The sequence below is a fragment of the Gavialis gangeticus genome, unplaced genomic scaffold, assembly GCF_001723915.1.
Source record: "Gavialis gangeticus isolate Ggan-Ray unplaced genomic scaffold, GavGan_comp1, whole genome shotgun sequence".
Classification (NCBI taxonomy): Eukaryota; Metazoa; Chordata; order Crocodylia; family Gavialidae; genus Gavialis; species Gavialis gangeticus.
The window spans coordinates 26,113,307-26,125,909 of NW_017729025.1; the positions used below are offsets into that span (position 1 = coordinate 26,113,307).

Genomic DNA, 12,603 nt, shown 5'->3' on the forward strand with positions numbered 1-12,603 from the left:
GTATTAAATGGAAAGAAAACAAAACAAAACAAACACCCACACAGACATGAGGGGAATGGTGAAGTCTTGTTCTATATATAGAATTGGTTTTAAAAAAAAAAAGGAAAATCATCCAGGTGGTTTGTATCTGTTCTGTATGTCATCTCGTCTGTTCCATATATGAAGTTCTTTGCTCCATTAATTTAAACACTACTGTTCTTCTCCTTTCCTTTGAACTCGAGCAAGCTTTCTTAATTTTGTTCCACAAAATGTGCGGCTTCATAAATTTGAGTTGCACTGCTTCAAATTTTCAAATAAGTTCCACAAATGGAAAACTGGCTTCAACAGTGGAATTAACCTACTCAAATCGCCTGAAAATTGGAACCATGAAGGTCATTCCCTATAGCAAGGCAGCAAGAGCAGAAATAAAAGAGAAAAATCAGTCATGCTACAGACTTTATTTCATGTAATACAATCCATCGATTACCACATAAGTAGAACCACCTAAAAAACAGTCAGCTCTCCCTCAAACCAAAGTTGCACCACTTTCCCAATACAAGCTTTTAAGCAAATCAATTTTACACATATCCATCTGACAGCCTAACTAAGTTTGAGTGAAGCACACTTAAGATACTAACTTCTACTATTTACCAGTTACAAAATTGTCATCTTTACTCAGTGCAGAGGACTGCAACACCACGTTCATAGAAGCTGCGAGGGTCTTCTTTGGTGGCTATTTCAAAGTCAACAGTGAAGATGAGATCAGCACGAGTGAAGTTGAGATAAACCGGTAGCGTAACCTGCAAGAGAAATAGTTTGAAATGAAAACTAAAAGCAGAGCTGAGGGAAGACCTACAAAGTTCCTGACCACTTGAACAGTGTGCAAGACTAAGAATTCCAACACAGCATGTCAAAGTAAAATTAAACTTCAGCAAGACCTGAACCTGTTCAGCCTCCATGAGAGAAGGCTGACAGGGGATCCGGTGGCCATCTATAAACATACCAGGGGGACCAGCGGGGAACGGGAGAGTCCCTGTTCTTCTGAGCACTACCAGGAGGAACTAGGAATAAAGGCCACAAGTTGGTTGAGACTAGGTTCACACTAGACATCAGGAAGCACTACTTCACTGTCAGGGCAGCTAGGATCTGGAGCCAGCTTCCAAGGGAAGTGGTCCTTGCTCCTACCCTGGGGGTCTTTAACAGGAGGCTACACAGACATCTAGCCAGGGTCATTTGACCCCAACACACTTTCCTGCCCATGGCAGGGGGTTGGATTTGATGATCTGCTTAGGTCCCTTCTGACCCTACCAACTATGAAACCAGATGGGTCAACATGAACATCTATGAGAAGCAGTGATTTTTAATATCAGTTTGCTGTCCTGCCAAGAAATATTTCAGGCTGTCCTCCATCTAGCCATAAAGAAAAGCTGGGTCACAGCACTTTGCCTGAGAACTCCCACTGAAAAGTTTAGTATCTGAAGAATCACTAGTGAGCAAAGTCAGATGTGAGGAAGTCTTAGAAGTTTGTAGCCACATTACTTACCACATTGGCTTTCTTCTCAGCATTTGTCTGCTTGATCCAGCGGAGCTGTGTTATGGGCAATACAGTTGAAATTGCATTTGAAAGGGACAGCTTGTTGTTACTGCACGTGGCTCCCTGAAGTTTCAAACCTATGAATAAAGTTTGAAAGTGTGATTGATGCTTGCTCTCAAAAGCAAAGTCTACAAAAAAGGTAAAGAAATCTTTTTCAGTTCTCCATTTGAGTGCAGAGGTAACTGTCAGCCATTTGAGATGTGGTAGCTGCCATTTTATCCAGAGCCATTGATATTTAGATCCAATCTTAACAAAATGTGCTTAGTCACTGTACCAGGAGGATTAAGTTTTGATTAAAATACCCTAAGAAATAAGGGCATTTCAGTACTACATACCAGTACAGCAAAGCTTTCTTCATTAAATGATGAACGTATCTAGTGCAAAGCCCCAAGTAAAGATTAGCTTCCAATATTATTTGGATTTTTTTTTTTTTTTTAAATAAGGCTTAACCATCCCCCTCCTCCCCTTAGTATTATGCATTTGATGCGATTCATTAGGGGCCAAGAGTACCCCCTTTTCAAGATGACACGGCTTTACCTGTAACTCCAAAACTGCAAGCATCCAGGACTGCATTTTGGGTAGTTGTAACATTGACCTCTAGGCAAAGTTCTTCAAGGGACCAACTGTTTGCTTGAGCCACATATTGTCTTGTAGCAGTAATATAAGCCTCAGGTACAAACAAGCCACCCAGGCACACGTGGATGTTCTATTAAAATAAAGAGGGATGTTTTAGTGATTTAGTTTACATGCATTAGCCAACAGTTTTTAGGCACATTCAGTATCTGTGACTGTGGGATGCTTTTTTTAGTATACACATTAAGAAAGTTACCTCAGAAGTTTTCATTTGTATGAGGGAAACAGTTCTACTAAGTAAATACATGATTCATAAGATTTTTGTTAATTCCAAAGTGCCAACGCTACCCATCTAACCATGAAGCAGTTGGTGGGCACAATCTATAGACTGATTTTGAAACTGGCAGCTCAAGAAGGAACATCACACTATACAAAAGACATTAAGTTAAGGTTATCCAAATATCCAAGAAAGCTTTTGGTGCTTTATAACATTAAGCCTAGAGAGATGCTACAGGAACCCCAGTTTAAAGTCAGAAAAAAGCTGTAGAGAGAAAGGTAGCAAAGAAAGATACCTTCAGCTCTTTTGCTCCACCAGAAGCAGCTGCCTGGGAAATGTTCTGTAGCTGTTTAATGCGTTCACTGAAGTCAGACACCCACTGTATAACAGTCATGCCAGCAGGTACAGTGTAGTGAGACCAGCTATGAGGCAGAATACCTATAAAAGATTAATACAAAGTAAAGAGTTTGTGTAGTCTTAAGCTTGAGTTACATCCTCTTTCCAAATTTTTAGCCCTTCACTGGTACAACTGTAGCTTTGTTTTGCAACAAGGCAGTGCCTTTACTATCAAATACAATAGTTCCTTGATCGAAACTGGAACCTCTGGTTACCACTATAAAGTACTTGCAACTTCTTGAGATGCTCTTTTTTCAAACTAGTTCTTGAAGATTACATGGGTCAACACCTGAGTGCTGTCCAGTGTACACAAAAAGCTAGTTAGTAAAAATTATAGTTGGCCAGTTCAAGGCACATCTACATCAGATTTCAGTTAAATATTATGAACTGAAGGCTTCTGTAAGGATGGAAGACACCTAATTTAAAGTTACTGTACAAGGTAAGTGGTCTGACTATTTACAAACTGTGTAGTGTTTGCCATCTGTATCTTCACAAGCAGATGACACTTTTTGCTAAAAAGTGGACAACTGGTCCAAGACTGAAGTGAGAGGTCAAAAGTGACTAGGAAAGTTTCTAGCATTCCTCTGGTAACCTTCCTTCAAATGAGCTTAAACTAACTGAACTCAAGTTAACCACCAGTTATAGACACCAAAGCTCAAAATATTGGTATAAACTCCTAGCAACAGCCTCTTTTCTTGAATACCAGTTGTGTGTCAGTGCTGTCAAAAAAAAAACTCAGCTCCACCACATATTTCACAAGAGATGTTTTACTTGCTCCCAATTTGAGAGAGTTAAGTAGGAAATTTCAGTTTTTGCTGAATTTAATTCCCATTTTTTAGCAAAAAAGCAGAGCATACTGGAAACTAGATGGGGAGGTCAATTAGTCTAATAGCACATTATAGAGATGCTAGTTTGAACATACCTTTTACTAGTTCATTTATAAGAGTACGCAAGTAGTTGGTCTGTTTCTTTTTGCCCTCACACACTTGAACCACATCTGCAAGATCCTGACGGACATCTTGAAGCAGCTTGGCTCCCATTTTCACTTCTCTCTCAAAGAATCTGAACAAGGGATCCTAGTTCAAAAGGGTTCAAGTTCAGTTTATAGGAAAGGGAAATTCAAGAACTTCTAAGCAAACTCAACTTCGCAGCGCTAAAGGGGAAGAAGGCACTACAAATCCAAGATTAATTAATGCCTCATTGGTTTGTCCAACTGATAAGATTTCACCTTACTCCCCAGTTTATTTTGTTTTGTCCATGAATTTTTTTCTTCCAGCTGGTCCAAAGATGATTGGCAAAACAGGAACACTTCTGACAACTAGAGTTGTTAGAAGTAGAGTGTGAGGTGCATGCTGCAGGGCAGGGCCTGTTTTGTCTTAAAGTGCAGCGAGCCCAAGCCCATAGGCCACTGGAGATCTGACAGACTGGCAAGGTAAAATGGACATGGACCAACTGGAATGAAGGTTTTAAAATTTAAAATCAAGAATAGCCTGTCCCATTATGCCTTAAGACTTTAGGGCTCCTTTGGCCATTGTCAATCTACATTCCCAGTTACCAAAAACCCATTATTCCAGTATTACTAGTCTTTTATTACCACTGTGTACACTGCCTGTACAAACAGTGCACTCTGTACTTCAAGCAGCCTTTGCTCAATAATCAAAGAGGTGCCTAACTAGTAAAAATGATAGCATTACAGTGCCATTATCAATTCATTTTCAGAAGCCACAGACCTTTCAACAGCTACTATACTATTTAAAGGGGGTTTATACAGACACTTGCCTGAAGGGTAGAATAGGTAGGCTTACAGAATTATGGAAAAGTAACTCCCACCCACAGACAAAAAGGGTATTTCTGAACTTTTGCTCAATATGCATTTGACAATTTGTCACCTTGATGTTCTCCACAGTTCGCTTGAGGTGGTTAAGAGTTTGTGGGATAAGATGAAGCCAGTTGGAGGCTGTAGTATGCAGTGTTCTCATCCAGGCTGGACGTCCATCTGAGGTGGAATCTGTTCTGGTCTTCTTTTCAGTTTCTGCATAAGCCAAGTCATCTTCATCCTCTAGCATCTGCATTTTCAGCATTTTACTGATCATATCTATGCCTGCACCAAAAGTATCAAGTAATATTAGCCAAAAAAAGGGAAAACAAATCTCAGGACACCTGTCCAAGAGGTTTTAGGGTAGAGAAGAGGATTATGGGTAGCAGAGAAAAAAAATCAAACAGAACTGACAGTACAGCTGAGAAACAGCAACTCTGAACACCTCAGAAGGATGCTTGCTTCTCATTTACTTTGTGTTCAGCAGTTCTAATATTTACTACATCCCACGTAAACAGATTGTTACATAAACAAGTTTTACCCTGTGTGGTGAGAAGAACTCTCTCTGCATTGTTTGGTAAGCCCAGCCAGGATGGCGTCTGGGTATCTGGCAGCATCTCAACCCACTGGACAAATTCTTCACGTCTGTAAGGCAAATGTTTAGGCATTAAGTAGAAATCCAAGTATGTTATCTATGATCCAGCAATAAGTGGGGTAGGGTAGGGACAAAAATAATACCAGTAAAAGTCTAACGGACTGCAAGCTAGTTGATTTTCTTATTCATAACTACCTGATTCCATCTGGCATTTGAATATCCTTATGTCCATCTACCTTGGAAGCCAGTTTGAATTCACTATCAAAGCTCAGAGTGGTAAACAAACGCTCCAGGAAAGTGTTTAGCAGACGCTGATCAAATTCGTTATCAATGCGACCTCCATAAATTGACTGTGCCATCAGTGTCTTCAGGGCAGACCATGGGATCTTATCAGGTGAAATGTTCTGGCGGCCCTAAGAATAAAGCAAAATTTAAAATTAGAAGGGGAAGATCCCCTTAAATAAAAGTTTGGGGACAATTTTAGTAAAGATCAAGTTTATTATCCAAGACTGTGCTTTGACTATTCAGTTCAACTACCCAGTATGGCAGAGTATGTTGCACTTCATTAAATTATAGTCTTCAACCAACCAGAAGTGATGCCTTTATTTTTTTTTAAATGAACAAAAATCAAAGTAAAACAAATCCACTTGCCTTTGCCGTGTCATCCAGCCACGTATCTACAGTGTCGCAAGCAGATCTCAGATCAGATTCTCCAAATTCATATTTCTTGGACCAGCCCAGTGGAGCATAGCGCAGACGTTCTTGAATGATGGCATGGAACCAGGCAAGGAGGAAGTACAGACGAGCCCGCTCATTTGGAGACTAGGAAAGGGTAAAATAATGTATTTTTTTTTACCACACCAAGACAGTAATTAGAAGATGCTCAAAAAAGGCTTATTTGACAGGAGTGCTAATACAAATGGCCAAGATCTATCCATACAGGAACCCCAGACTTGAAGGTATGCCAGAGAAAGGTATAGTTGCATCTTTTTACACTGAATGTTTTAAATTGGCTAAATGAAAGCCTCCCAAAAGCAATAAGTCACTGTTTCAATTGATTCACCCTAACTTGAAGGATTTACCTTTCTAAACAGTTTCTTAAAGTTTTAGGGTTCCACATGATTAAGCCACAGGCTTACCTTGCACATCCTAGAAACAGGAATGCTACTGAAGGTTCTCAGCATATTGGCCTTCACACCAGGAGGTGGTTCAAGCACAAAGATTCGGCCAGCACGCAGCAAGTTCACTGGCACCTAGATTAACAGAAGAGGCAATCCTCAAATCATGCCCTGAAGAATGCTGCCTCAGCACCCCTCGACTTCAACCCTTCTTTATAAAGTTAGTGTTTTACATAAGGTACTACACTGAAAATCCTTGAGTACAAGACAATATGTGCTCTTGATTGTAATGAGATATCAAAACAAAGTGGGAAGGACCAGAGAAATTCCAGGGTTAGTTATGTGAGGGCATACAACTATCAGGTATAATTTTTACATTTCACTGGGAAGAGAAATGGAGGGAAAGATGCATTAGGAATGAAGCATCTGTCTGCAGCAGACAGAAGAACTGCTTTTTGTAACTTTGCTATTGTTGGAAGCATGGTAGGCTGGAGTTTAGTTGGTCCTGTTCCTAGACATTTACTTTAAGGCAACACTCTCCCAACCTTAATTGCTACAGGAAGTCCCATTTCTGAGCTTACTTTTACATCTGTATGCTAACTACTTCAGAGGTCAGTCACATGGAATAATTTTACCTTGGGATTTATTTCCATTGTAAGGAAGAGTCTGAAGCAAGCATGAGGTTGTAGAGAATGCAGTTTCTTCTCCAGTTGCATCAGCCAACCAGGAGCCAGATGGACATTTTTTAGCATTACCCATCTGCAAGAAATTCAAAACAGAACAATGAGTTTATGGCAGAATGTTAATTATGTGTAAAAGTAACAGGAAGAGAGAACTTACCTGCCAGATTTCACTGCTGTGTTTATTGCCTTATCTGCCTGATTAAACCCTTCAGCAGAACCTGTAAGCACAGGGTTAAGGCTCAAGTCATGGAAATTCAGTTATCTTTTTATGATATGTTTAAAATGAAGAAAAAATCTTAGTATAACGTATTCTTCTTACCAATGGCAATAGAGGTAATCTGTGTGTTCTGTTCAGCTGCAAGATCTTCAACATGGCCACTGGCATCATACCCAGGTACAGAGCACATTAGCACAGGAGTATTAGGTTTCAACTATAAACCACAAAATGAATAAGATTTATGATTACTTACAGGGATCAACACTTACATCTGTTGTAGCAAGAAGTCCCTCTCCCTTTACTTTACTATTATATACTATACTAAGAATTGTTACACTAAGAACTACTGCAAAAATCTAACTTCAGGAGCCATTGTTATAAAATTACCAACCCAAGACAACTTTTGACTGGCAATCTGCCAATTTACCCCACAGCCCCACTTTTCTTACCAACACTGCTTACACAGAGAAAATGTAACCCTTGTGCCAGACCCTGGCAAGGGTCAGGTTCTAATTTGGGGGTTTAACACCAACCAGTTTGAAAAAACGGTTGTTAAAGTCATGGAGCCAGGTCCAAGGTTCTAAGCACTTAGAAAAGGTGATTAGGAACAGTCAGCATGGACGTGAGATACCTTGACTTTAGAAAGGCTTTTGACATGTCTCAAACAACATTACTGCAAGCAAGCTAAGGAAGTGCAGGTTGCATGAATGGACTGTAACAGACAGAAAACTGGCTGGACTGTCAGGCTCAAAGGGCAGTAATCAATGCAGCCGGTATCAAGTGGAGTGTCCCAGGGGTCAGTTTTGTTCAATATTTTCATCAACAACCTAGAAGATGGGATGGAGGGCACCCTCAGCAAGTTTGCAGATGACACCAAGCTGGCAGGGGTGGGGAGGAGTAGTAGATATGTTGGAGGATAGGACTAGGATTCAGAGGCTGCCCTAATGCGCTCTAATTATAGAATGTTCCAGCAGACTCAATTAATCAAGTCTTCCAGCAGCCTCCTGCATTTTGTATTAGCATCGTCGTGCTTCAAAATGGTAGTGGCCATCTCAATTTTGAAGCACAGGGATGCTGATGATACACAAGATGCTGCAGCGCCTTACAGTGGCTCTCAGAGCTGCTCTAATTGAAGTGCTGCCCCACCACCCCCAGAGCATGTGCAAAAGTGCACAGAGATCTCAACAAATTGGAGGACTGGACCAAAAGAAATCTCTTGAGGTTCAAATAAGGACAAGTGCAAAATCCTGCATTTAAGACAGAACAATCCCATGCAGCAGTACAGGCTGGGGACCAAGTGGCTGAGCAGCAGCTCTGCACAAAAGAACCTGGGGGTTACAGTGGACAATAAACTGAACATAAAGCCAACACTGTGCCCTTGTTGCCTAGACAGTTAACAGCATACTGGCTGCACTAGTAGGAAGGAGCATTGCCAGCGAGTCGAAGGAAGTGATTCTTCCCCTCTATTCTGTACTGGTGAGGCCACATCTGGAGTACTGGTGTCCAGTTTTGCCCTGCCCCCCTTTACAGAAAGGATGTGGACAAAACTCACAAGGAGAGTAATAATAAAACGCTGGAACAGGCTACCCAGAGAGTCTGTGGAATCTTTGTTCTTGGAGGTTTTTAAGAACCATCTAGGAAGAACCTTGACTGGGATGATCCTACTTTGAGCAGGAGCTTGGACTAGATGACTTCCTAAGGTCTCTTCCAACCCTAATTGTCTTTGATTCTGTGTGTGCAGATTGTCAATAAAAGTTTTCTTGGTTTGGCAACCCTGCCTAACCAGAACAATGATTTTTACACCCTGCTGCTCTTAACCTGGGGTCTTCTACTCACCCCAGCATTAATATCCCTGACTGCACAGTGCTGCCCTCTAGGCCTTCCTCCCTCTTACCCTGTTCCCACTGTCCTGGCAGATTCCCAAAAGGACTACTGGCTCCCTATCTGCAAGACAAGCAGTATTACAGGTAGGGCTAGATACAACAGCAGCACCAGCAGTCTAGGGTTGAGGGCAAGGGGGAAGGGAGTTTGAGCCACAAGGCCCTGAAAGAGCTCCATGCTCCTGCTCAGACACTAGATGGTACTGCTCTGCTTCGTCTGTGCAAAACTTGCTTTTAGTCCAGGGGTGGGCAATTATTTGGGTCTGGGGGCCACAAAGGGAGTTTTGATGAGTTGTCAGAGACTGGGTCAGCACTCTTTCCCCCCCAGCCCCCACCACAATAAAATTCACCAAAACTCCCTATGCAGGATGGGGCCACGTGTGGGTGGAGAGTGGTGTTTGGGAATGGGACAGGCAGGCAAGGCCAGGATCACTGGGCAGTATAGCCAGGCAGTGATAATGTAGGGCTGGGGCCAGGGCAGAGCTGTGATCCACTGTCTGCATGCCCCTGCCCTGTAGGGAAGTGTGGGGAGGTGGGTACCCCCTACACCACTTCACATGGGGCCAAACCCCATCCTCTCCTGCCCAGGGCAGGCAATGCTATGCTCTAGGTAGGCAGAGTGGGTAGAAGGCAGCCAGGAGCTGGAACCCCATGCACTGGGGCAGGAGCTGCCTGGCTGAAGCTTTCTTCTCACCTGGAGCAGCACAGCACAGGCAGGAGAAGGAGGAGCTGCCACTGGAGGAAGGGGAGCCAAGTAGCACCCGGGTGGCTGCAGCCACACCAGGAGCAGCCCGCAGGTAAGCTGCGTTTTCTGGCCTGGAACAGGGCTGGTAGGCGTGAGCAGGAGTCTGGTGCTGGCTGCCCTGGGTGGGGCTTGGCTCCATGCCGAGTGCTGCAGGGGCAGCCACAGTCTACATACAATCAATTGGCAGATGCCCCCTGTGGGCCAGATCTTACCCGTGTGCCATACTTTGCCTACCCTTGCTCTGGTCTCATATCAAGGAACTTTAAAATTAAGCTCAGGCCTTCTTATGGATTTTACAGACAGGCACGTTTAAGCTTGGGATTTACGAAAAGTCCACAAGTTTGTGGACAGCTGGCAACTCTGTCGCATGTTTGTCATACTGAACCAACCCCCCACAGAACAATAAATGTGAATACAGGGAATTCTCTCACGGACAAGGTTAATAATGGGCGTTGACTACCTGGAGTGGAAGCAGGGTAGCACAGAGATGAAGCCTGATACAGATTTTAGGTCCTCAAGATAGCACTGGGCATTTTACACACATTCATACATATATTACCTCAGTGTCAACAATGTGGGTCAGATCTAATGGTTGCTCCATAATGGACATGAAGGACTCTCCAAGGTTTGTTGACACAAATATGTGCGCCATTGCCAGCAATCGATCTGGACGGAAAGCTTGAATCAGGAGTAAACGATGGACGGCCTGCCCAATAGGTGCTGAAATGACAAGGGAGTCATTGTTTCCAAATGAGGCTTCACAGGTTGAAGCTCAAAGTTTTCCATCTTCTCTTCCCAGTGCTCAGACTTAGTTTTTTCTTCTCCCTCTGAGAATCTGACTTTCCTCAGAACCCCAAATACAACATTGAGACAGTATTGCACTGAGCAACTTGCAGCACAAAGTGTACATACTGTTTTAGTCAAAATCATTTAACAGCAATTAGATCAAACTGTCCTAAAAACACCCTACTCAAATCAACCCATTAGTCAGTCATAATGGTTTTGTTCATATTACAGGCTGCTAGCCCTTTAGGGCCTAGCTCAACTGGATACCAATTTGATTAGTCCCTTTGAATTTTGCTGCAAAGCAAGAACAAAAACAACTTGCTATACAAAATGTCCAGCCTCCTATGATCTCTTTAGAAATTGTAGCTGAGGAAAGGATATATTTTCCTGGAGTGTTTGCAGCCCAAGTTTCAAGTATTTTGCAGTATTTTAATGCATGTAAAAAGAACAAGTCACATTTATGGTTCACCTTCAAGATGCAATTTCCTCATAAAATGTTTCTGTACAGTTAGCGTGCACCTTATGAAAGCTTTAAGTCTGTTAGTATATTGTCAGGTTTTAAAGCTGCCTATGCCCAGGTCAGAGCACTAGTGAATCTGCAGTGACCATGCCACAAAATCTGTCATCTCTATAGCTCATTAAAAGCCACCAACTGCAATCCTGGAACACTCAAACTGCCAATTTCTAATACAAGTGTACACATTTTCCCATATAAGCTTTCAGACTGGGAAGCTGAGTGGAGTGGTACTTTCACTTTAAAGTGCACATTAATTTAGAGCAGTTACATTAACTTTCTTTTAGCCAGCTACAAATAGAAGTTGTTTTAATTTGAATCAAGACAGTCATGGGAACATTGAACTAGACTAGAGTTGAGAAAACTACAGCAAGATGGACCTTTTGTGATATACCAATACGTAGAGGAATTAGCAAATCACTAGCCTAGAGGCTAACAATAAGTCAGCTATATAGAGTTTATGTACACTGATGGTGGGTAGTTCATTTCTAGTAAGCAGGTGCCCACATCAGATACTGAAGCCAATTTGCATTGCTATAAAGTATTAGAACTCTTCCATGCAGGCAACAACTTGAGAACTTTATCATCCGCTACCTGAAGTTGAGCTCTAAAGGTGATGGGAGGTAAGGCTTATGACTCACAAGTCAGCTGATCCTAACAACTGTATGCTGTCCTGTGAACAAGTTACTGCTAGTTAGCTTCTATTTAACAGCTATTAAACAAAAGTGAAACAAGTGAATGGCCCCAGTTTAGTTTGTTACCATGGACTAGCTGATCCACAGGAAATGTTCTCTCTAATGGCAAGTCCCTCTAGCCCACTACCCTGCAAAATTTATTGTCCATTTGTCCTTACCATCTGAGAGGATAAAGATTGAAGCAACAGGCATTCATACTGTTAGAATAAGGTGAAAATGCGGTAGGACAAGAATCAGGAAGAACTTGCCTTGTTACTTATCCCAGACTGAAATTAAGATGTTTTCACCTGAAACAGACCTCCTGAGGCTGAAAAGAAAGGCCTACAAAGGACAGAAGATAGGATTCACCTCCAAGGAGGAATATTCTGCAGTGGTCTGGTCCTGCAGGGAGCAAACCAGGGAAGCCAAGGCTGCAACTGAACTCCAACTAGCTTTGAACATCAAGGACAATAGAAAGTCCTTTTTCAGATGTGGGGAGCCAGAGGAAAAGCAACGGCAACATCAGGCCCCTGCTGAACCAGATGGGGCAACTGACACTCCAGGAAAAAGAACCTATTAAATGGGTACTTTGTGTCAGTCTTTCATCAGTCCCATGGGATGCCCATGCCCACTATGGGACAGGGAGGTCTGGGTGAGGGAGATCCCCTGCCTTCCATTAATGCTGACCTTGAAGGAACACCTTGAGAAGCTGGATACTTTCAAGTCAGCCGGCCCTGACAATCTACATCCCAGGGT

At 42.4% G+C, this 12,603-nt stretch overlaps 1 protein-coding gene across 1 annotated transcript in view; it reads right to left on the reverse strand.

Annotated features, from left to right (window-relative positions):
• Positions 1 to 421: 421 nt before the first annotated feature.
• DYNC1H1 (dynein cytoplasmic 1 heavy chain 1) overlaps positions 422 to 12,603 on the reverse strand; it is a 66,867-nt gene continuing 54,685 nt past the window's right edge. The window contains exons 65-78 of the mRNA XM_019518553.1: positions 10,433 to 10,593; positions 7,351 to 7,462; positions 7,189 to 7,249; positions 6,984 to 7,107; positions 6,370 to 6,483; positions 5,882 to 6,052; positions 5,426 to 5,643; positions 5,177 to 5,280; positions 4,709 to 4,920; positions 3,742 to 3,895; positions 2,719 to 2,861; positions 2,111 to 2,279; positions 1,523 to 1,650; positions 422 to 779 (exon numbers count right to left, since the gene is read on the reverse strand). Of these exons, the coding sequence (XP_019374098.1) occupies positions 651 to 779; positions 1,523 to 1,650; positions 2,111 to 2,279; positions 2,719 to 2,861; positions 3,742 to 3,895; positions 4,709 to 4,920; positions 5,177 to 5,280; positions 5,426 to 5,643; positions 5,882 to 6,052; positions 6,370 to 6,483; positions 6,984 to 7,107; positions 7,189 to 7,249; positions 7,351 to 7,462; positions 10,433 to 10,593 (2,000 nt within the window). The 3' untranslated portion in view covers positions 422 to 650. The remainder of the gene's footprint in view (positions 780 to 1,522; positions 1,651 to 2,110; positions 2,280 to 2,718; positions 2,862 to 3,741; positions 3,896 to 4,708; positions 4,921 to 5,176; positions 5,281 to 5,425; positions 5,644 to 5,881; positions 6,053 to 6,369; positions 6,484 to 6,983; positions 7,108 to 7,188; positions 7,250 to 7,350; positions 7,463 to 10,432; positions 10,594 to 12,603) is intronic.